At 38.4% G+C, this 23252-nt stretch overlaps 1 protein-coding gene across 3 annotated transcripts; it reads left to right on the forward strand.

Annotated features, from left to right (window-relative positions):
* The first annotated feature begins 15532 nt into the window (after positions 1 to 15532).
* On the forward strand, positions 15533 to 23045 carry LOC131202290 (retinoic acid-induced protein 3-like). Of its 3 annotated transcripts, XR_009156119.1 has the most exons (5): positions 15543 to 15732; positions 18097 to 19056; positions 20864 to 20913; positions 21931 to 22504; positions 22660 to 23045. XR_009156119.1 is itself a non-coding variant. In XM_058191125.1 (4 exons), exons 2-4 carry the CDS (start codon positions 18129 to 18131, stop codon positions 22024 to 22026), a joined length of 1071 nt encoding a protein of 356 aa, XP_058047108.1. In that variant the 5' UTR covers positions 15533 to 15732; positions 18097 to 18128; the 3' UTR covers positions 22027 to 23045. The 3 variants fall into 3 exon arrangements, 2 of the variants coding, with proteins under 2 accessions (XP_058047108.1, XP_058047107.1); XM_058191125.1 differs by having other exon boundaries at positions 15533 to 15732; positions 20867 to 20913; positions 21931 to 23045; XM_058191124.1 differs by having other exon boundaries at positions 21931 to 23045.
* Positions 23046 to 23252: the final 207 nt, after the last annotated feature.

The following is a 23252-nucleotide window of genomic DNA, read 5'->3' on the forward strand; positions in this document are numbered from 1 at the left end:
GAATCCATAACTGACTGAATTCATGTAAAAAAAAGTCACAAACTATGGTTTACAAACAACTACATTTCTTCAACTTGCTAGGCCACAAACAAGATCTTCTTTATTTTGCATATTATTTGAGCCCAGTTAAAAACAATTTAGTTTTTTGTTCAGATGAAACACTGGAGGAGTGAGATGGGAAACAAATTGCAAGGTTGATTCTGATCTTTGAAAAAATGTTCTGCAATTGGAAAGTTTAAAAAGTCTCTATGCAGCATCTTCTCCAGGGAGTGGTAGCAAACAGTTGATCAATGGGATAATTCTGCAGCTTGGATAAATTTTCTGTTGACATTATGGTGGCATAAATACACACTGAGGTACTTAACTATTAGATACATTGTGGTGTATGTGATACTATTGTTATGTGAGCAGTTTCTATGTAAAAAGGCTTTGACTTACTGTACTTTTCGGAGTATAAGACACACTTCCCCCCCACAAAAGAGGGTGAAAATTTGGGTGCGTCTTATACACTGAATGTAGCCCCACCCACCCACCAGCCCCCATCCTGTCACATGTCACATTTTTGGCCTCCGCACATCGCATTTTTGGCCTCCAAACACTCTGTTTTAGACCTGTTCCAGGCTGCGGGCATCCCCGCAGCACATCGCCGCCGATTGCTGCCTCCGCTCATTGCATTTTCAACCTTCACGCATAGTGTTTTTGGCGTCCGCATGCCCTGCTTTTGGCCTCTGTGCTCCAGGCGGCGGGGATCAGTGGTGGCGGCGATCCCCAGCTCCTGGAATTGCCTGAAAACAGGATGCACAGAGGCCAAAAACAGGGCGTGTGGAGGCACCGATCAGCGGTGATGTGCTGTGGTGATCTCCACAGCCTGGAATGGGTCTAAAATGGAGCTTTTGGAGGCCAAAAACGCAAGGCACAGAGGTGGCGATGGTCTGTGGCAATCCCTGCAGCCTGAAACAGCTGATTGGGACTATTCTGGGAGGTTGATCCACCTGCTGATTAGCTGCTCGTGCTGAATCAGGCTGTGGTAATGTGCTAAAGCTGACCAGGCTGTTTGCTATCTGCTGCAAGGATGCTAGCCCGATGAATACTGATGGATGCTGGTAGGCAGAGGCAGCATTTTTTTCTTGTTTTCCTCCCAAAAAACTAATGTGCATCTTATACTTTGGAGCATCTTATACTCCGAAAAATATGGTACATTTTTTGTGTTCATTATGCAATCTAGTTCAGGTTGAAGGAAGAACCTTGCTACCTTTCTCCAGACCACTGTTTGTTCTGGAAAAGTGGGATATGCATATTTAAGCATCCATCCGTGATAAATGCTTCATTTTTTTTCTGAATATTTTTCCTACAATTTATAACACCAAATGCAATCCACTGAACTGACCAGCAAGGGCACCACATCACAAAGCTGAACAAAATGACTCCCTTTGGCAACAGATGCTGGAATTTGAGAAATACTAGTTAGAAGCTGGAAAGAAATCTCCATTTGCCAAGAAACTTGCCCTCTGCCCCTCTACTAATGGTCTGGACTCAATGTTTAATAGAAGACATTGTTTGAAAACAGCTTTTGAGAAAGATTTAACTGTCAATTCACTTAGCTTTTATATGTCAAATCTTTGATTGATTGACTCCTTGAAATTATATGCCTTCTACTCAACACACGACTCTGGGCTGCTAACAATCAATTAAAAACAAGTAGCCATAAATAAGCAAAAGTTTTAAAACAGACAATATGCACAGAGTGACTCAGAAACAATCATGGCATCAAGGCAGGCTCACTCAACAGCTAGGCCCAACATTTTAGAGAAAAAGCAGACATTCAGTGTCTTGTGAAAGGTGAGTGGGGTTCGGGCCATCTGAATCTGAGTAGGTATGGTGTTTTGGAGGGCAGGTGCTGTTACAGAGAAAAAATGCTAACTGTACCTATTAGATAACACTGTGTGCTAGTGTAGTGCCAACTCTCATTTTGGGATGAACGGAAATAATCAGAAGCAGGTGGTTCTCTAAATAATACTTTCATGAAGGGTTTTAAGAATGACAACCAGTACTTTGAAGTGAGCCAGAAACCCACTAGGAACCACTGCAGTTTACAAAGTTGATTGCAGGTCAACTTAAAGTTAAACGGGTATCCCAAAGCTTTCCAAGATAAGTGTGCTGTTGCATTCTGGACAAATGGTAGTTTCTGAGTGGTCTTCAAGGGCAGACCTATATCAATCACATTTCAATAATCCAGATGGGACATGACCAAATAATGAATGACCATGAGTAAAGGCTCTGGGCAAGCAAGAGCGATAGCACTAACAATAGCACTTAGACCTACATACCTCTCCATAGTGCTTTACAACACTCTCCTGGCAGTTTACGGTGTCAGCATATTGCCCCCAACAATCTGGCTCCTCATTTTATTAACCTCGGAGAGGTGGAAATCTGAGTCAATTTTGAGCCTCATCAGGATGGAATTCGAGAGTGGGCAGAATTTGCCTGCAATACTGCATTCTAACCACTGCGCCACCAGAGTCTTGAAGGCCTCTGATAGCTTTGTCTGGAGCTTTGTCCTACTTCATTCAGAATCAAAGGTGGTACGTTCTCAGAAAGCTCCCAGGATTCACAGCCACTTGATCTTGCTTAGGTTGAACCTGAGCCTGTTCCTCTCTATCCATATTCTCACGGCCTCCAGATACTAAGAAGCAACCTATAAGTGACAGTGTTGCTTGGTTGGCCCAAATTGTTCTTTGCCTGGAGGCAACAAAATGCCTTAGGAAAATCCTGATCAGGCATGCAATTTGACAGTCAACTATGGAAGAATGATGTCAAAAATAGGCTCAGGTGTGTCTTCCGAAAATTGTAGATGAAGTTCCGTCTTTGCTATTCCAGTTTGGTTCTTGTCTAATATTACTTATGTTCTGAATTGGGTTCCCATTCTCCTATTAGAAGTTGACTAGGATTATTTGACACATCAAGAAAAATACCGGTTTTACAATATATTCTGGGAGGTGATTTGGTTGATGAATGATTTAAACTAGATTAGCAACTCTAAAAAGGACACCTTTTTACCTCCCTAAACTCTTGAAATGCCTGACATCTTGAACTGTTCACTCTCATGCATCTTCAGGAACTCATCGTTTCTAGCTCAGCCACTTGTCAAAAGAAGCATAGCAATTAGAGGTTAGAGATCTCTGACAGTGATCATAAATCACTGTCTGTCAGTCATTTCTCATCAGTTTTAATGAATGTGCAACAGCCCTCCAGCTGATGTTAATAGCTGTAACTCGAGGCTGATCTAATTGTCAGGAAACTAAGAAATCCCATTGTTGGCACACGGATGAGAAATTATTTCCTTTCCTTAACCTTTAGGTGCTGAATTAACTCTTATCCCTTGAAGAAAAAAAGAGAGTTGGAATCGCTGAAGAATTTCAATGCTGCAGTCACAGAAAGGCAAATATATCAATATCAGTAAATTGAATATTGGTAAAAATAGGTATACCAGGAAGGGAATAGAACCTTCAATCCAAATATTACAACTTGAGCTGTTCCTGTTTCCTGTATTAAAATACCCATTTGTTGTCCCTTCTCCATTTGTTTTTCTTTCTTCCTCCCAAGCAGCAACTTGTGCTTAGCTACTGGCCACCCTCTATCCTGCATTGGTTTTTCCTTGAGTCTGCTGATATTTCCTGTAAGTGTTAGAACAGATTGGTTATGTTAGGTTTCACAACTGGAGAATAACTTCATGGACAGAACATTGGAAAGAATCAATACAGAAAACAGAATGATTTCTTCAGGTTACAACTGAAATCATGACACTTTTGAACTTGGTTCTGAGTACACACAATCTCTTTGTCTCTGTCTCTGTCTCTCTCTCACACGCACATGCACACACACAAATTTGATTACAATCCTTGATATGCTGAACAAATAACCATGGAAAATCTGATTGATTTGTTAAATCATGTTGAAATTTAGAATCAAATTTGTTGAATTGCAATAGATGAACTTAATTTTTTTCTTCTAATTGCCAAGGGCCATTATGAACACAATTGGTATTTCCACAAGTGTTTTTAATTTTAATTTTTAGATTTGTTAAGTCTACTTAATGGTTTTATATGTCTTTTAATCTCCTTTTATTAGAAAATTGACATGACATTAAACTTTGGTGGTTTGCCATCCAATGTCTATGAGGTGATTTCCAAGGGCTCTCACAGACAAAGAAAGTGGTTTGGGGGAGTGGGGGAGCGCCTGCATGATTTTCTGGTCAATGTATTGCCTATCCTGAATTAGGATTTGAGTAGGGAAGTTTGGATCCTAGTAGGGACTTTAACATAGGAGAAGATTTCTAGATAGAAAAATATTATCCTGATAGAAAATGGGACTTTCTGTCGAAAACAAGAAATTTAAAATCCTCCAATCGAAAGCTCTGGTGGAAATGGAGACTTTGTTTCATTTTAAGATATAATATAATTTAAGATATAATACAAAACATTTGCTAGACCAATTCTCGAATACAGGTCATCTGTCTGGAACCCGTACTACATATCGGACATTAATACAATTGAGAGAGTCCAAAGATATTTCATGAGAAGAGTCCTCCACTCCTCTGCTCGCAACAGAATACCTTATGCCACCATACTTGAAATTTTGGGCTTAGACAACTTAGAACTATGCCGCCTTTAGTCTGACCTAAGCGTAGTACATAAAATTATCTGTTACAATGCCCTCCTGCCAATGACTACTTCAGCTTCAACCACAACACGAGCAAACAACAGATACAAACTTAAGGTAAACCTCTCCAAACTCGATTGCAGAAAATACAACTTCAGAAACAGATTGATCAGTGCCTGGAATGCACTACCTGACTCTGTGGTTTCTTCCCCAAACCCCCAAAACTTTAACCTTAGACTGTCTACTATTGACCTCACCCCATTCCTAAGAGGTCTGTAAGGGGCATGTATAAGCGTATCAATGTGCCTACCATCCCTGTCCTAATGTCCCCATTTATTCGTATCCATCTTATGTATTCATAATCATGTTTATACTTATATCTGTTATCTAATATATGCTTGACAAAATAAATAAATAAAAAATAAATTTGTACAGTATTGGGGGCAGTTCCACAGAAAGCCGATTAAATGTTTTGCTTTGATATACAACTCAGCCAGCACTATAGCGATGCTGAGTAGATACACACTTTGCTCTGCTTCCATATACCACACATAGACACAGTCACATGCAGTTTTGATAACCCAGAAGGCATGAGGTGCTGCTATATAGGAAGTCAGCCCTATCTTCATTTCTGACCTCCTTCTAACATGTTACTTGTGTTGAGTTGGCCAGAGACAGTGAATACAGTACGCTGTTCTTTGACACATGCCAGTTACACATTTATTAATTTCTCCCCTGCAGCCATTGCTTGTTCCTTTACACTTTTGTTTCTGTTTTGTTTTTGTTTTATCAAGGGGAGGAATGCACCTGCAGATTTCTGTTTCTCTGTGGGCAGTGAGTGAAGGAGCCAGGGAGGGATATGATACAAACCCTGATACAAAGGCCATCTTTTTATATGGTTCAGTTTCTGTGCTTGAAGGCCTTTTTATACAAGGAAAGAAGAAAGGAAGATCCTTAACTTTTGTCTTTTTCACAAGCATTGTGAAAATGGCTTTCTTTTTCCTTTAACTTTGTTTTAAAGCATGATAACATAAAAGCAAGAAGGAAGCAACATAGAATACCCTATGCCTGATGAAATAAATCATCTCAGGGTTTACATGGTAGCTTAGTTGTCAGAATCTGCTAGGGCCCTGGCTGGACTTCCAATAATGTATAACTGATTTAGTCTCCACAGAAGGCATGTTGAACAATAATGCACCTTATTGCATCATAGAATCATAAAATAACAGAAGTGGAAGAGTCACTTCTCAGTGCAAAACTCCAGATCAGAGCATTCCCAACAAATATCTGTTCAGCCTCTTCTTAAACATACCCAGTGAAAGAGAGCCCATCACTTATCTGAGTTTCTTATCTGCATTTCTTTTCCCACCATAAGAAAAATTTTCTTAATTCTGCTATCTTCTAAAGTTATGTCATAACCTGCATGGTCTTCTTTCGTGATCCACTTCCCTTAACCAAACAGCAATGCTACTCTGAAGTCAAGAGCAGCAGCAATCTATTGGCCAATTCTGTTAGTGCTTTAATTTTTATAAGTAAATATAAATCATTTAAATATCCATGTAGGCTTATAAGTACTAGGGGCACGAAAGCACTGGGATGGAGAAAGATTTCCTGAAGGGTCAGTCCCTAGTGTATCATAATATTCTTGTAGTTTCTGCCAACAAATTATGTTCCTATATTTACGAAGTTAGAAAGGACAAAATTATCTAACTGCCCAGGAAGATCCTGATTTTTTAAATAGGAACCTGTGGATTAAGTTATATTGAAACACTGAGAGAATATATCCCATATTTTTACTTTTGATTAAATTTTTCTTCTGGAACTGTTGGAACTACTGGTCTTCCCCAAAGAGCTGATAGGTTACATCAGATAAGTGCAGAGCAAACAAAATTATCTCTTGCTAGCTTTCCAAGAGCTATTAAAAAGAGCCACCGACCTTGATGCGGATTTGTCAGGGTGTTCATGTTACTGTATTCTATTCCAGAGGTTCTCTGCTTAGATTATCTTATAATAGAAGAAGGTGAATACTATACCGTCCACCTTTCTGTAAAGGAGATACCAATAAAACTGTACTTGGCTAACTGCAGGACCAAACTAGGCACAGGAGAGAGCTAGAGCTCAATAGAAAAAAAAACATATTTTTAAATACATATCTAGCATGCAAACCATTCATTCCTGGCATCTCCAACTAGAAACAGAAAACATTCTTCCTGGCATTATGTCACTTCTTCACAACCATTTTCACTTAAAGGACCAATAATTGACTTGATTTAAGGCATGTATCTATAACTGTGACTATCTCTAGTGATGTCAAATAATAGAAAAGGTCCTGTTCCTGTAGCTTGCCTGTTATATTTGGTTGCTCTTCCTCTTTCAGACTCCAGCATTGGATGTGATTTATAAGTAGTAAATAAAGAGGAGAAATGTCTTGAAAGGGCAAAATAGCAAGTGGAGATGATATGGGCTTTGCGTATATGGAGCAGACACATGTAAAGAAAAACATAATTGAATCCACTACTTTTGATTAAATCTTTATTTTAGTAGAATACTTCTTTTCCAAACATTTAATTTTTTTTAAAAAAAATTCAACCAAACTCAAAGAAAAAAAATCTGAAGTATATCTGAAGTTTCTAAAGAAAAAGAAACAATAGGACTGTTTTCCTATTAATTATGGGTTGTTTCTTGTCATAATTAAGTGGCATATGGATTAAGTATATTTACATAAATACATTTTATGTCAACTATTCTCCCCCTATTCTTAAAACGTTTAATACCTATCTCTAACCCTAACTTGATATTATGAGACAATCGGTTATATTTTCAGTTGGAGACAGACAGCAGTTAAGTTTATTTTTTTATGTTTCTCAGAGCAGAAGAAACATCTATGTAATACTTCAGAAACTTGGACATTCTGTTGGAACAAACCCCCAACAAAATCATTAAAGAACCATACATGTTTCTACCACCGAAATATCTTGTCCTGTACTCTCTTAGAATTGTTTGTGTAGATATAGAGACTAGATATAACTTTGCTATTTCTGGGTGGTTGATCGGTAGCCACCCGTGTATTATCCCATTGGTCAGCAGATTGCTTGGCCAAGCCCTACAATAGCAGAACCAGATTATTTTTCTGGCTCATTCCTCCTTCATTAAAAAAAGTTAAGTACAAAGGAAACCTAGCCCTGCCTGAAGAAGGTAAGGATTGAATCAGGGGCTGTCTGCAGGCAACCCATGTAGTGTACAATAAACGTTAATTGATGTGAATAATCCATTGCTCACTCAGAATGTGTACTTAAAGAAAATTTTCACTTCCTCAGGACATGATAAGAAAATTTGCTTAAGATTTGCTTAACGACCTCAAGAAACTGCAGGTAAAATAGTCAAAGATTTCAAGATCAAGGTTTGTCAGCTCTTCAAGAAAGACCAGGTCAAGAAACAGGCATGGTTGGGATTCTAGGTATGTTCCTTATTGTAACAAAGATAGATAACAGGATCTTAAAAGTTTCTTTCTTTACCAATCAAAATCAAGGAAAGGTTATTTATACTTTCCTTTTTCTTAGGACTGAGTAATCTTTTCTCAGTGTACTTCCCTTAATGGATTACTTATTACTTTCTCTATGCCCAAAGTCATTTTTAACTTCCTATATATTGTTTGAGGACTATCCTACATGGACGTTGTGACACTGCAAAAGAGATACACATAGGATTATGATGTGCATAAGTTAAGACTTCTTGACGATAGTGATAAGGAAGATGAGTGAAATCCTCTCTGGACTGATTTGCTGATGGCTTTTAAAATGTTGGTGGCTATATTGTGTTCCTGTTCACCTTTCAAAGGGATCCCATAAGTAAAACGAACTAGTCCAATGTACTGTCTGTACTGTCTGGTTCGGTTCTGCAACCCAACAAGAAAAACACAGACTTCAGAGGATAATTAGAACTGCAGAAAAAATAATTGCTACTAACCCGCCTTCCATTGAGGACCTGTATACTGCACGAATCAAGAAGAGGGCCATGAAAATATTTACAGATCCCTCACATCCTGGACATAAACTGTTTCAACTCCTACCCTCAAAATGACGCTATAGAGCACTGCACACCAGAACAACTAGACACAAGAACAGTTTTTTCCCGAAGGCCATCACTCTGCTAAACAAATAATTCCCTCAACACTTTCAAACTATTTACTGAATCTGCACTACTATTAATCTTCTCATAGTTCCCATCACCAATCTCTTTCCACTTATGACTGTATGACTATAACTTGTTGCTGGCAATCCTTATGATTTATATTGATATATTGACCATCAATTGTGTTGTAAATGTTGTACCTTGATGAACGTATCTTTTATTTTATGTACACTGAGAGCGTATGCACCAAGACAAATTCCTTGTGTGTCCAATCACACTTGGCCAATAAAAATTCTATTTTATTCTATTCTACTTTGGACCTTAGTTCAGTAGTGGGTTCCACTTACCTTTGCTACCGGTTTGTAACTGTGAGTGCACACACGAGTGAAGCGAGCACACGGCACTTCTGCACATTCAGAGTGTCTGTGATGATGTCCAGATGGGTGGGCGGAGCCTTATGCCACCGCCACTACCAGTTCAACCAAATCTGGGCGAACTGGTAGAAACCCACCACTACCTTAGTTATACATCATGAAAATATATGAGCAAAGGAGACCGAAGAAACTGAGAGGGAAGAGGAGGATAGAATAAGAAGGAACAGAAAAACAGATAAATGGGTTGCAGGAAATTCTGGAGTTATATTATGGTGGGATTGGGAATAATAGGTTTCAAGAACTGAGGAAAAGTATGAAATAAGAATCCTAGAATAATCCATAAGCAGTAGAAAAAGAAGTTTCTCTTAACTTTTCAAATTTTTGTTTTTGTTTTTTTTTATTTCTTTTATGCTAACTGGAAACTCTAGGGCAAGAAAAAGAGCCCAAAATATGCAGAGAAGAGCAAAAAACATGACAAAGAGTTTAGAGGTTATATTGTACGATGAATGGTTGAGGGAGGGAGGGATGTCTGGATTATTGAAGACTTGGGATATAACTATCTTCTAGAATTTGAAGGTTTGTCACAGAAAAGAGGGAATTGACTTATTCTCCAGGGCATCAGAGTGCAGGATAAGAAGTAATGGGGAACTTATTAATAAGAGATCCAATCTCTTCCAAGGAGAAATTTTCTGACAGTGGGGACAATTAATCAACCTCCCAGAGCAGGCGTGAAATCCAGCAGATTCTGACAGGTACTGGCGAACCGATAGCGGAAATTTTGAGTAGTTCAAAGAACCATCAAATACCACCTTTGGCTGGCCCCAGAGTGGGATGGGAATGGAGATTTTGCAGTATTCTTCCCTTGCCATGCCCACCAAGCCACACCACACCCATCACACCACACCCACAGAACGGTAGCAAAAAAAATTGGATTTCACCACTGTCCCAGAGTTGTGGGTGCTCCATTACTGGAGGTTTTCAAAAAATAGACTGGACATCCATTTGACTGGGGTCGTATAAGGTCTCCTGCCTTGAGCAGGGGGTTAGACTAGAAGACCTCTGAGGTCCCTTTCAGCCCTATGATTCTATGTTCTAAAAACAGAAGGGAACATGGAGACCTTGCATTCAGTTTATATCTCCATCCTTCAGTTTAAGATTTAATGATTCATTTGGTGTTTGTTTGCTGAAAGGAGTGGTTCCTCAATGTAAACATGTGTTAAAGAAGCAGTGACGGGAATATCAAAAGACTTGCAAGTTCCTGTCAACCAGGGGAAGGGTGAAAGAAGGGCACTTTGAAAAAAATGATACGTCTTACTGCTTAGAGAACACAAGTGTTTGTAAGATTTTCTGAAATCTGAATGTGGTTTTCTTCTTCTCCCTAAATTCTTACTAAAAGAAATAAAAAGGGTGTTTCCTTAATGTCATCAAGGCATACTTTATAAATAACTTAGCAGCAGAAATGAAAGAGGCATATTTGATCTCCAGCCAATTGGCCCCAAACCCTTACTTTAGTTGAATGCATTCCAGAGGGATGAACAGAGTCACTCCCCACGTAGGTTGAAACTAGCTTTGCACAACTTATGCTGTACTCCACCAAGCTGTGTGCAAGCGGCAGTTACAGCCTGTTCCCTTCCCTCTGTTCAGGAAGAGCCCTTTGGGACCCCCTTCTGTGATTGCTGAGCTGTGTTTTCTTTGGAAATTCATCAGATAAGATCTCTTTTCTCTCTTATTCTCACTTCTCAATTTACATCATCGCAGAGATCAATGTGCAAATTTATTTCTTAATGATTCAAGACGTGTCATTATTCTGGATTGTATTAGTTGCTATTCTCAGTAAGTAAGTAAGTGAATGAATTCAATCCGATAATTTGAGACACCTCATAAATATGCACATATTCATCATGCTATTCACTTTTGGTAAACAAAGTATTGCAGAGCATCTCAACTTCTTTTACAGTGGTGACCTGCTACTGTATTCCATTTCTCTTTACATCATTTACTAAGCATTCCATCTGATAATATGCTGACTTTACATCCAATCAGCCTTAGTAGTCACCTAAAATATTCTACAGTTCAAAACTATTCAGTTTATTGTGTACATACATACATACAAACAAACTCACAAACACATGTAAAACGCCTTCATATTTATACATTTCCCATTACCCATAAGAACTAAAATTAGGTTTGCATTCACTCCATTTAGACAGCAAAACACTCCAATTTACTCCCCAAACTTTTCTCATGGTCACTTCTATTTAGTCAAACTCTGGCAAATACTAGCCTAGGAAAATTTAACAAGCTAAGACCCCTTTGAGGGTCCTTGATGCTCTCTGCACTAGCTTGTTTTCTTGCAGACATCTCATTACCCAAACTAGGTAACATCATCAGTGCAAAGACCTCTTTCATTTTGCTTTCACTTTTGATACTTTCCCTTTGTATACAGGAATAATAACAGTAGCCTTCCAATTTTTGACACAGACACAGTTTTTTCACGCTCATTAAGTCACACATTTTTAATAGCATCTACTCCCACAACTTTACCAGTTTTCTAAACCGTCACAGCATTTATAACGTCCTTTTTATCATTTCCTTTCTTGGATACCAACATTTATGACATTCATTTCAGTTCTACGTTTCAAATATCATTATCATTTCTATACAGGTATCTAAAATACTCCTTCTGTTATTCTCTTACTTTTGTTTCACCCAAATAATATAATCATTTTTGTTTTTAATTCCATTTGTTGTGCTGGAAATTCCTTATTTGGCTGTCTTCACCCATTTCCAGAATGTTTTTAAATTTTCATCAAAATCATTCTGGACGTTCTCTGGCTTTCTAAATCTTAACTGTTAATTTCTCTTTTTGATTACATTCCTTGAAGCTATATTTTTCTTTCTATATTTATATTATACAACCTGTTTCTCTTATGTTCATTTTTTTGCAGCAACAATTCTCTGATATGCATTATTTTTTCTTTTATCCCCATACAGCCCTTTTCAGCCTTCTCATTGGCATCCACTTTCCATTCATTCTACTGGAAAATCAATTTATCTTTTAATACTTGTTCATTCAACCTCATAGTTTCCCTTCCTCAGGGCATTCCACTTTCATTCTAGTTTCTTTTATTTCTTTCCTTCCACATCAATTTCCCCCCAAGGTCCGCTCTTAACAATACCAAAAATGTCTTGCTCCACATTCAGAATATCTCATCACCTTACTATCCCTCATTAATTCTCTCAATTTTTCATCATAAAATATCTCATCGATCATGCTTCCAGATTTATATCCATTCTTTTACCATGGGTACATTGACATACTTAAACTATATTTGAAAGAAGCAGAGCTTTTTCTAAACAGATACTTAGTAGTCACCTTTTTTATTTATTATTTTATTCAATCAGTCAGCTCCACCTTATCTTTTTTTCCACCCATCCATTCATGTCACCTAACTTTGTGCCATGGATCATGTTCATTTGAAACACTGTGTAGTTTTTTTCCTCGGACTCATTTCTGGTTCTTAAGCATCACCAACCTATCAATCCCTATTTCCAGGTTCATGCGTAACAAATTAGATGACACCAATTCATATTTTATAACATTCATTTTATCTCTTTCTTTCGTAACTAAATCTATGTTACATTTAAGCATATGGAAGTGTACTAATTAACTCAGCAAAATCAGATCACCTTCATTCAGTTCTATTACAAGCTTCTCCTTTCTTTAATTTCATGGAAACACAACCTATCTGTTTTTCTCTCATCTATTTCATCATCATCAGAGTTGGAAGGGACCTTAGAGGTCTTCTAGTCCACCCCTCTGCTCAAGCATAAGATCCTATACCAGGGCTGTCAAACTCATGGCCTGCAGGCTGGATATATCATGCGCTGGCCACGCCCACACCCAGTTTAGCAAAGGGGAAAAAAGTCTCAATACGTCCCATGACGAAGCGAGTTTGACACCCCTGCCCTATACATTTCAGACAAATGGTTGTCCGATCTCTTCTTAAAAGCCTCCAGTACTGGAGCACCCATAACCCTTGAAGGCAAGCTGTTCCAGTGATTGATTGTTCTCCCTATCATGAAATTTTTCTTTAGTTTAGGTTGCTTCTCTCCTTGGTTTGTTAATTTCATTAGTTAATTACTGCTCTTTACCATTTAGTCTTCTTACATTCCAAGTTGTGCCCTTCCATATGCTATGATAGATATGGGCCATAGCTATTGACTTTGCTACCCATAATGGTTTTGTTCAATTCAGTCTTTCATATAATATTTTTAATAATGTAGAGGAAGTAAATTAAGTTAGTAGCCTTGATCATATCTGTGCCACATGCAGCATTCCTTGCTATCAATAAAGTCAATAATGGTTAGGTTGTTTTGGATTTTTTTGGCCACTATGCCAGAACTGCAACTACAACCCAAACCCAGTGTTACTTCAAACATGCTTATGCTATCCTATGCAAACTAGGATCTTTAATCTAGCGACTGCTTTGTAATCCAATCTATTATTACCTAAGGTAAAGTTAAAGGTTCCCCTCAGGCATATGTACTAGTCATTCCTGACTCTAGGGGTTTTTGCTCATCTCTGTTTCAAAGCCGAAGAGCCAGCACTGTCTGAAGACGTCTCTGTGGTCATGTGGCCGGCATGACTAAACGCCAAAGGTGCATGGAACGCTGTTACTTTCCCACCAAAGGTGGTCCCTATTTTTCTACTTGCATTTTTTACGTGCTTTTGAACTGCTAGGTTGGCAGAAGCTGGGACAAGTAAGGGGGCTCACCCTGTTACGTGGCACTAGGGATTCGAACCGCTGAACTGCCAACATTTTGATCAACCAGCTCAGTGTCTTAGCAACTGAGCCACCGTATCCCTTAATCCCACTAACTAGCATATGCAATGTACTGACATACACTAAAATATGTAGCAAGCTATTTCCTTTTTTAAAAAAAATTGAAAATAGCATATGGGAGCATCCTTAATCAGTTTGAGACCACAGAGGCCAGGAAAGGAATTTTACATTTATCCTGTTCTATTGCTGCTGATTTGGATTAAATATATATTTTGGTGAGAATCCAGAAGAAGGATTGTACATCTGTTAAAAACCTTCCAAACTTACAAATAATACAAAAATAAAATAAAATAAAATAATTATAAGAAAAGGATAGTGACACTCTAGCACCAATAACAACAATAAACTTTCCTTTCCATAAACACACAAAGGAAAGCAATCCTGACCAAAAAAATCACAACCTACAGGCAGGTGATTCACTTTATTACTGTGTCAATCCTCCCAACCTTTTCAGAATAACTCTCTTATCAGCTTAGTTAGATCTGCATCTTTCTTTGGAATACCTGAGTTGGTGCTCAGGTTTGGAAAGATTATTATAAATCTATAACTATCTGATCAAAATTTAGCTAAATTGTCCATTCCAATAACCCAAAGGCCCAATAACCATTCCATGCCAAAAAGTTGGTTCTCCTATATTTTGTACACTGAATGAGAACTGGGAAAAGACAGGTGCTCCAGCAATAACAAGATGCCTTTTGCAAATCAGACAGAGTTTGTGTCAAAAACCTAGAATTGCAAATGTAAAGACCTGCATTCTAAGGCCACATTTCACATAAGGAGACTGCTTTCATTACAATAAGAAAACACGAATTTCACAGCCAGTGTTGGGGGTCACATCCCCTTTCCACATTGACACAGAATGTACAACACCATATACAGTTTTATTGATTTTCATTATAACTGTTATATATTGTACATCCTCAATATATTTCCTTTTAGATCAGGGGTCTCCAACCTTGGTCCCTTTAAGACTTGTGGGCTTTAAGACTTTGCTGGCTGAGGGACTCTGGGAGTTGAAGTCCACAAGTCTTAAAGGGACCAAGGTTGGAGATCCCTGTTTTAGATGATTTGGAGGGCTAAACAAGCAGTCTATCCAAAGAAGAAAAGAAAGAACCTAATCTTGTTCCTATACTTGTTTATGAAAACAAGACCAGGAAATTCCTGAAAAATTTCAGGTACAACCAATTTCTGCTCCAAGACCACACAGAACAATGGGGAAAGAAGGAACCTACTATACATAGTCATTTTTGCGCACAAAAAATTAGCATGCAAAACTATCATCTAAAGCTGTGGGATCTCCTTCTCCTGCACCCTCTAGGTTTCTCAAGCTCTAGGTGGCAGAAATTATTGGCTGACTGGATCAATGGCAGTGGAGTCTGTTGAGAGGTGAGCCAGCCAAAGATTCCTTCCCCACCCAGCCATCGGACTGACTATCCAGTTGACGTCAGAAATTTGACTTCATCTCCTGGCACTAGAATGTTATATTTATAACAGCACCAGGAGTAGTGGAACTGGAATAGGCGTGCCCAACTCCTTTATCCCCCCTGTTTTCTCTATTTGCTTTTAAAGCTTCCCAGGAGAGCGTGAGAGCAATTCTTTGCTTCTCCATGCAAGGGCAGAAAAGCAGCAAGAGCAGAATATTTTTCAAGTGGGCAGTGGAGGCATATTCCTTTGCTGTCGACTACAACCCTTCTTCTCCTCTGAACCAGATCACAGTCAAGGTAAGTCCATGCCGAAGTTTAATTGTGGGTGTACTAGAGTACACTAATTCTAATAACAGGAACAATAAGGGTGGATCTCTCTCAAGCTTACCAAAGTCATTTTGTTATATTGCCTGCTTTACCTGATATGCTTAGTTTAATAGAGATGTAATATAGGTTCAGCAAAGTTTTTAAGAACTTTCCATATTTCAGCTTCTGAAAACCATTTTAGACTATTGTAAGGATTGGTGGATAGAAGAGATACTGTCCTAGGGAGAGACGGATTCATTCAAGCTCAGCATGAGGTTTTCCATTGATGATATCTAACCAGTTACAGTATTTTCTATTTTATCTTCTTTTTATACAATTATTGGGAAGGTAAAACATCCTATTTTTCAAAAACTTTTCACTGAGTGGCTTGGATAAAGAGAAGCCAGGAAAGGGTAGAAGAACTTTTTGAATCGAGAAATTTTTATTAGTCATATAATTTTGTAGCATTCATTGAAACCTGGATCTTTCACAGTCGTTTTGTTTATGTCACAAAATGATCCAGAAGAAAAAAAAAGTCCTGGGAGCACAGCAAGGCACGATGTAGCACCAGTCTCAAGGAAGGAGGTGTCCAGAGTAACACTGATTTGGGGACAGCTATACTTGCCAAAAGCTTTTCAAGCAAAACTCCATATGATTTGGGTGCTTGATATCTTTAGGACCATCTTCTCCAAGTTGAACGTTAGACAATCTGGCAAGGAAAACATGCAGCAGTTCTCGGCCCCTAGAAAGTTTAGGGGTGAGAACCCAGAAAATGGCATGCTTAATGGCAGCCTACCCTTTGCCAACAGCTTCCCCTTGGAGATTGGGCTGTCTCCTCCCTTTCTTTCATCTTTTAGAAAGCAGGAGAAGACCTTCCTCTTACATAGGAGTTATAAAGAATGGATTTTATGAAAGACTGCAGAAGGACTCACCCTAACTCTGTCCAAGATTTAACATTTCAAGCATTTTACATTTTTATTGGGTTTTTAAAATGTATCACTGTAGATCATTTTCAGTCATTGAAAGAAGTGACATACACTTAATAAATAAGTAAATAAATATTCTTTGTTGCCATGTAGTGCCATCAGAATTTTATAGCTCAGATCTTGAGAGTGCGGGAGGTAGCAAATTTAAAGTATAGACCAGGGGTCTCCAACCTTGGCAACCTTAAGCCTGGTGGACTTCAACTTTCAGAATACCCCAGCCAGCTTTGCTGGCTGAGGGATTCTGGGAATTGAAGTCCACCAGGCTTAAAGTTGCCAAGGTTGGAGAGCCCTGGTATAGACACTGATTTCCTTCTATTACTGTAACCAGTTTGCTTTCTATCGATGTATGGCAGGGATCAAACCACGCTCCTTTTTAATAAAACGGAGATAAAAAAGAACCATAATTTGTGGATTGACAGTACATTAATTTAAAAAAGTTGGGCTGTGATTTTGGAGAGGATTTGTGTATGAGGGGATTGAGTTATATTCAGTAATAGCTTACCTAGATCTGTTAGACTTGTGCTACGGAAATCGGTGGATATCACAATTCCATTTTTCAGTAGATTGCTCAGGTGGGGTTAAAAAAAATCAAGATGTCAGCCACGACCATGTGATTGAAGCCCTACCCATTTTGTCCAAAGGTCACCCACGGTTATATCTGCCATTTTGATATTTTTGCCATCCCCCACAGGAACATCTGTATTTATGGGGTCAATTAGACTAATGTGGCAGGTGTAACCAGGTGTTCAAAACCCTGTTCCTTTTTATACATGTTTTGCATGCATCTCATGCATGTAAAAAAGGGTGGGGCTTTGATTACTTAGACACGCCTGCCATTTTTGTTATTTATCTGCCCTGGATGTCTCTTCCCTACTAATGCCTTCTTTGTTTATAGGGGCTGCTGCTGCTGCTCCTTCAGAAAAAATAGAGATTATTATTTACAGCAAAGCCCTGGCATTTGATGGATGGGGTTGTTATTAAATTATAGAGACCCTTGTAGTGTTTTTCCTGCTATTTCTTATCTTATGTAGAAAAATATGGAGTTCATAAAAATATGTACCTTTTTATTACAGTAAGGGCCTTTCCTATGGAATGATTCTTTAATCTCAGTTTAACTGACCTATCTCCATCCCATTATTGGATCCAGATTTTACGCCCCAGCACTGTTCCCAATCAGAACAGGTGATGTTGGGCTAAGCAAATCAGTGGTCTAACTTGGGATAAGGTCATTTTGTATTTTCATGTGAAGTAAATAAGAATTTTATCTATATAAATTACTTGATTCATTTTACAGTAAAATGTCTGATTATTAACTTATTCTGTTTTTTAACATATATTTATAACCCTAAATTTGCCTTATTTCCTACAGGTTTTCTTTTAAGATAAGACACCTGAAGTGCCATGGCTACTACTAAAGCCCCTTCAGGCTGTGGCAACATATCTGGGGACTACTATTTTCTCTGTGACACCAATGTTTATTGGGGGATTATTCTGGAAGCTCTGGCAGCAGCTGGTGTGTTTGTCACAATCATCCTCATTCTGGTGCTTTTTTTCTTTATCTGTAAAACCCAAGACAATGCAAAACGTAGCCTGATCCCAATCCAGTTCCTCTTCCTCTTAGGCACTATAGGAATTTTTGGGCTCACGTTTGCTTTTATCATCAGGCTCAATGAGCAAACTGGTCCCACACGTTTCTTCCTTTTTGGGGTCCTCTTTGCCCTCTGCTTTTCCTGCCTCCTGGCTCATGCTTTGGACCTCATCAAGTTGGTGAGAGGAAGACGTCCATTTTCAGCCCTAATGTTGCTGATTATGGTCCTTGGTTTTACTGTTGTACAAGTGATTATAGCCGTACAATATGTAGCAGTCAATATCACAGCCTTGAAGGATCTACGCCATGCGATGGATGAGGAAAGACGAAGAGACTTTATTTTAATTCTCATCTATGTATTTTTCCTGATGTTTCTCCTCTTCATAGTTTCCATGTTTGTGTTGTGTGGCACATACAAGAGGTGGAAGAGGCATGGTGTCCACTTACTTCTCACAGCCTTAGTCTCCATAGGCATTTGGGTGGCATGGATTGCTATCCTGATGCATGGTATCAGTGCTTTAGGTGAGCGATCAGAATGGAATGATCCTCTCCTTGGTGTTGCTCTGATAGTAAATGGCTGGGTTTTCCTGATTCTGTATGCAATACCTGAACTCTGTGTCCTCACTTCTCCACGGAAGCCTGGAGACTACCCTCTGGAGAATAATACTTGCCAGCCAAAGGGCATGAAAAAATCTTATGGAATAGAAAATCAAGGTTATGCTCAGGAAGACAACACACAAGGTAAGACAACAGCTACTATATTCCAATGAAAAGAAAATGCCAGCTGAAAGAAAATGGGTCAAGCAAAAGATTCATAATACTATTCCAAAAGCTAACATTATTGATGAATAACATATACAGTAAATTGATTTATCGTTAAGCATTAGTTCAACTACTGGATATATTAATAATCTTTAGATATACACAACAAGGCCTTTATTCTACAGTGGATTTATTTGTGAGGCTGATGATGACAAAGTAGAAGATGAAGAAAACAATGATAAATTAAGAACCTTATGTACCTTGATTCATCAAACAAATTGCTTAATAACTTTTCGTGTATTAGAAAATTACCATTCTATAACATAAGACAATATCATTTTTGCTATTTTACTATACAGTGAAAAGCACATTAAAATTTTATGTGAGGTTTCATCAGTTAAAACCTATCTGCTGATTAATCAGCCAAGGTTTTAATGGAACAATTCACTAATTGAAATATGCAACTTTATTAAAAAAAATTCTCTGATAAAGTAATCTGTAACCAGAATTAATTTAATTAAAACATTATTTGTTGAACTGCTTAAAAGGATTTAGTTGAACCTTTTGTTGGCATAAAAAGATAAATTTGTGACAGATACACACTGTGAGTGTCTAAATATTTCATTTCTTTAAAGAGGAGTTAGGATATCTAAAATTGTTCAGAAGCATCAATAACAAGGACTTTTTGCAAGAACCCTTTGCAAGAATTATTCATTCCCCTTATTTCAATACATACAGGAATATCTTATGAATTGCATACGCACAACAAAAGTTGAGTAAATGAGGAAGATTTTAGATTTATTGCATATGCAAGTCCTGCCTCCAAACGTCCCATGGGCTTGTCTACTCCTAGAACACTTCCATCCATCTATCACTATTTACTTTTTTTTGCTATAAAATCTTCATAGTTGACAATCAACATTCCTTTAGTTAGCTGTGGTGGCGCAGTGATTAGAATGCAGTATTGCAGGCTAATTCAGCTCACGGCCAGGGGTTCAATCCTGACCGGCTCAAGGTTGACTCAGCCTTCCATCCTTCCGAGGTCAGTAAAATGAGGAGCCAGATTGCTGACTCTGTAAACCTTTTAGAGAGGGCTGTAAAGCTCTATGAAGCAGTATATAAGCCTAAGTGCTATTACTATTACTATTCCAACCTGAGATATGCCTCCCAACTTCTTCGTCATCTCACCCCATTTGATTTGCAACAAGAAAGAGGGTGAAATGGACATTTTCCACCTTAGTTGGCAAGCCCTGGGAATTGGTATGGTTGATGCTATGGCATTGTGGGGCAGGGAAGGGGAATCCCAGGATCTAGGGGATGGCATATGATTCATTTTGCCAAATGGTCATACATTCATTATAACTGCTTTTAAGAATAGATTCCAAAAATAGAAATAGAAGAGATTCCAAAAATAATATAAGATAAAAAATTTCAAACTAGTGACAGAGGTTGAAAAACACCCAGAGGTGGTAAGATGGCACATTTGAAATGTACTGGGAATTGATCATCCACAGCAATGGTTATTGGCTTCAGAACGACTGATGTGGCTCTTTTTATATCACTGCAACGTGTGCAATAGATGTCAAAAAGGGGTGGGGCTTTGATTGCTCAGTTGTGCCTGTCATTTTGAAGCCTCCTGGGAATTCTGAAACTATAGTCCCAATAAATTATAAGTATTCATGCTAGACATTGTTATTTTGAATCAAACTAAATCTATTTATTTACTGTATGCTAATTCCAAGTCTCATTTCCTTTTGCTCTCTTTGAATCTCTTTCATCGTTCAAGAAGAAAATACTGATTCATATATCCCTTATTCAACTCATTTTCAACTGAAGGTAAATGAAACAACTTTTCTTTCATTAGGGTAATAATCAAGTGCTGTAAGAGGGAAGTTTAACATATTTAGAAAATTAGAATCTGGGAAAAGGGGTGATATTCATATAGCCTTATTACTTAGTTAGTTAATAAGTTGCTTTTGATGTGATAGCTAGTTATGGTAATATTTTTGTGTAGATGAACAGTTTCCTGACCAGAAAAAAAGTAAAGTGTTTGTAAAAAGCTTTAAAGTGCTTGTAAAATGCTTCATAAAAATTGATTCTTGGACCTAGTTCAAGTGATTTGATTAGGCTTATAACAGCAGATATTGTCCTCAGAATACGTTCAGAGGTAAAGTGTGATTTCAGAGAGAAATGATACATTTCCTAGTTATCTTTCTTTATATCTAGTGTTATCAGGTAGATCTAAGCTACAAAAATGTAGGTAACTACCAGATATAGCTTAGTGTTACTGTATTTTTTTGTCATCCAGATGTTTAGATGCCTAGATATGCCAATTCTACTTATACTTACTTTGAAGAGCTTTCTGTAATAATTTACCAAGCTCAGCATTTTTGTTGTGGTCTCCAAAGTATCAACTAACTAGCGATTGCAGAGCAAGCATTGTGTTGGTGCTACGGAGGCTACTGAAGGCAACCAAAACCAACTTAGAAAAAAGCCACTGAGACCTTTCCTATTCCCTATTGGAGTGGGGTTGACTGTGCAAGTCATTAAGGGTGTTCTTCGACCTGCTATGAATTTAGTTTCTCTTTAGCTTAGAGATATGCTGTATAAGCTGGACATCTAGTACAAAGCATTCTACATTTGACCAATTCATGGTTAAATATCTAAGCACTGGCTTTCCTTCTTGATACTTAATGAGGTAGTAAATACTGCCACTCTGTCTTTGAAGGAAAAGATCCACTCTTTACTCAGATTCCTCTCCTCTAGGAGCATAAGAGTAAACTAATAAGAATCTTCTTTTGGGGATAGATGTTACTTTATAATCTCAAAGTTACAATTATCTTCCTTTTTCAGAACCTTGAGCCTCAACAGGAGTTCTCCATTCCTCGCCCTAAAACACGGCCCAGTCCATACCAAGAGTATTCTGGAGGGAAAGGTATCAAGAAATAGCCTCACAATGAAGAAGGAGAAGCAATGTTGAGTTGACTGAGGTGTTGATATAGCAGTGCCTCAGTTTTGCAAAATCAGGGACACTGGTCACGTTGCCGTGGATGAAGGAAGATTGTTTTCATTTTCTTCTGTATATCTTCTGGCTCAGCACACGTAGCACTTTATACCTCTGAATTCAGTAATGAACCTCTTCTGCTCCCCCCCCCACAATTATAACTACCTTCCATCAAATCTTTATTAACTGGGCCTTCACCTTTGATCCATGTGTGGGGATGGGAGGCTTGAAGTGGGATTCTTCCTCTGTGTTTATTGGTTCCCTGTGTAATTTTGTCTCCCTCTTTGCATGAGTTCCAAATTGTTCTCTATGAATGGGGAGCTGTTTTAGACTTCTCACCATGATGGATGGGAAGGCAGCAAAGCTGCCATGGAAGGACCGTTCTTCCCATCAATCAGAATAGAGCTGGAAGGGACCTTGGAGGTCTTCTAGTCCAGGGGTCTCCAACCTTGTCAACTTTACGACTTGTGGATTTCAACTCCCAGAATTCCTCAGCCAGCACATGAGTTGTACTAACATGCTGGCTGAGGAATTCTGGGAGTTGAAGTCCACAAGTCATAAAGTTGACAAGGTTGGAGACCCCTGTTCTCGTCCAACCCTCTGCTCAAGCAGGAGACATTATAATGATCACATATGGGCTGGTTACCTTATGAAAATGATGATGTCTCTAAGATCTATCAAGATTTTTTTCTCTTAACTATTTGTCTGAGCTGATTTTCCCTCAGCAGAGAGATTTATCCCAGTCACGGGGGCTGTTGAACATAGAAGCAGAGAGCTTGCTGACCATTACTAGTCTCTGAAGTAACTATATTTACTTATTTATTTTGCTCTCTAAAGCACTGAAATTAGGATGATCATCATGATGTTTAAAATACAATTTCATGACCTTCTATTTATACAAAGAGGGTCTGGTGAGGCAGTCATAAGAGGGGGATAGCTTTCAGTTTAAGTCTGATTTATAGTTTCCCACAGTGTATAATAATAGAAACTATTCATTTCCACCACCATTCTTAGTGTATACTGCGTGGGGTGAAGGGAGATGACACATCTGGGAAGTACTAGACTGGGGAAGCTTGCAAAGTGAAGTAGGTAAGCCTAGGTGGCAAGAACTTCTGAAATGGTTGCAAGGGAAGCAATTGACCCTGCAGTATGTGATTCTTGAGAATAAGCC

This window comes from Ahaetulla prasina, chromosome 7, assembly GCF_028640845.1.
Source record: "Ahaetulla prasina isolate Xishuangbanna chromosome 7, ASM2864084v1, whole genome shotgun sequence".
In the NCBI taxonomy this organism is placed as follows: domain Eukaryota; kingdom Metazoa; phylum Chordata; class Lepidosauria; order Squamata; family Colubridae; genus Ahaetulla; species Ahaetulla prasina.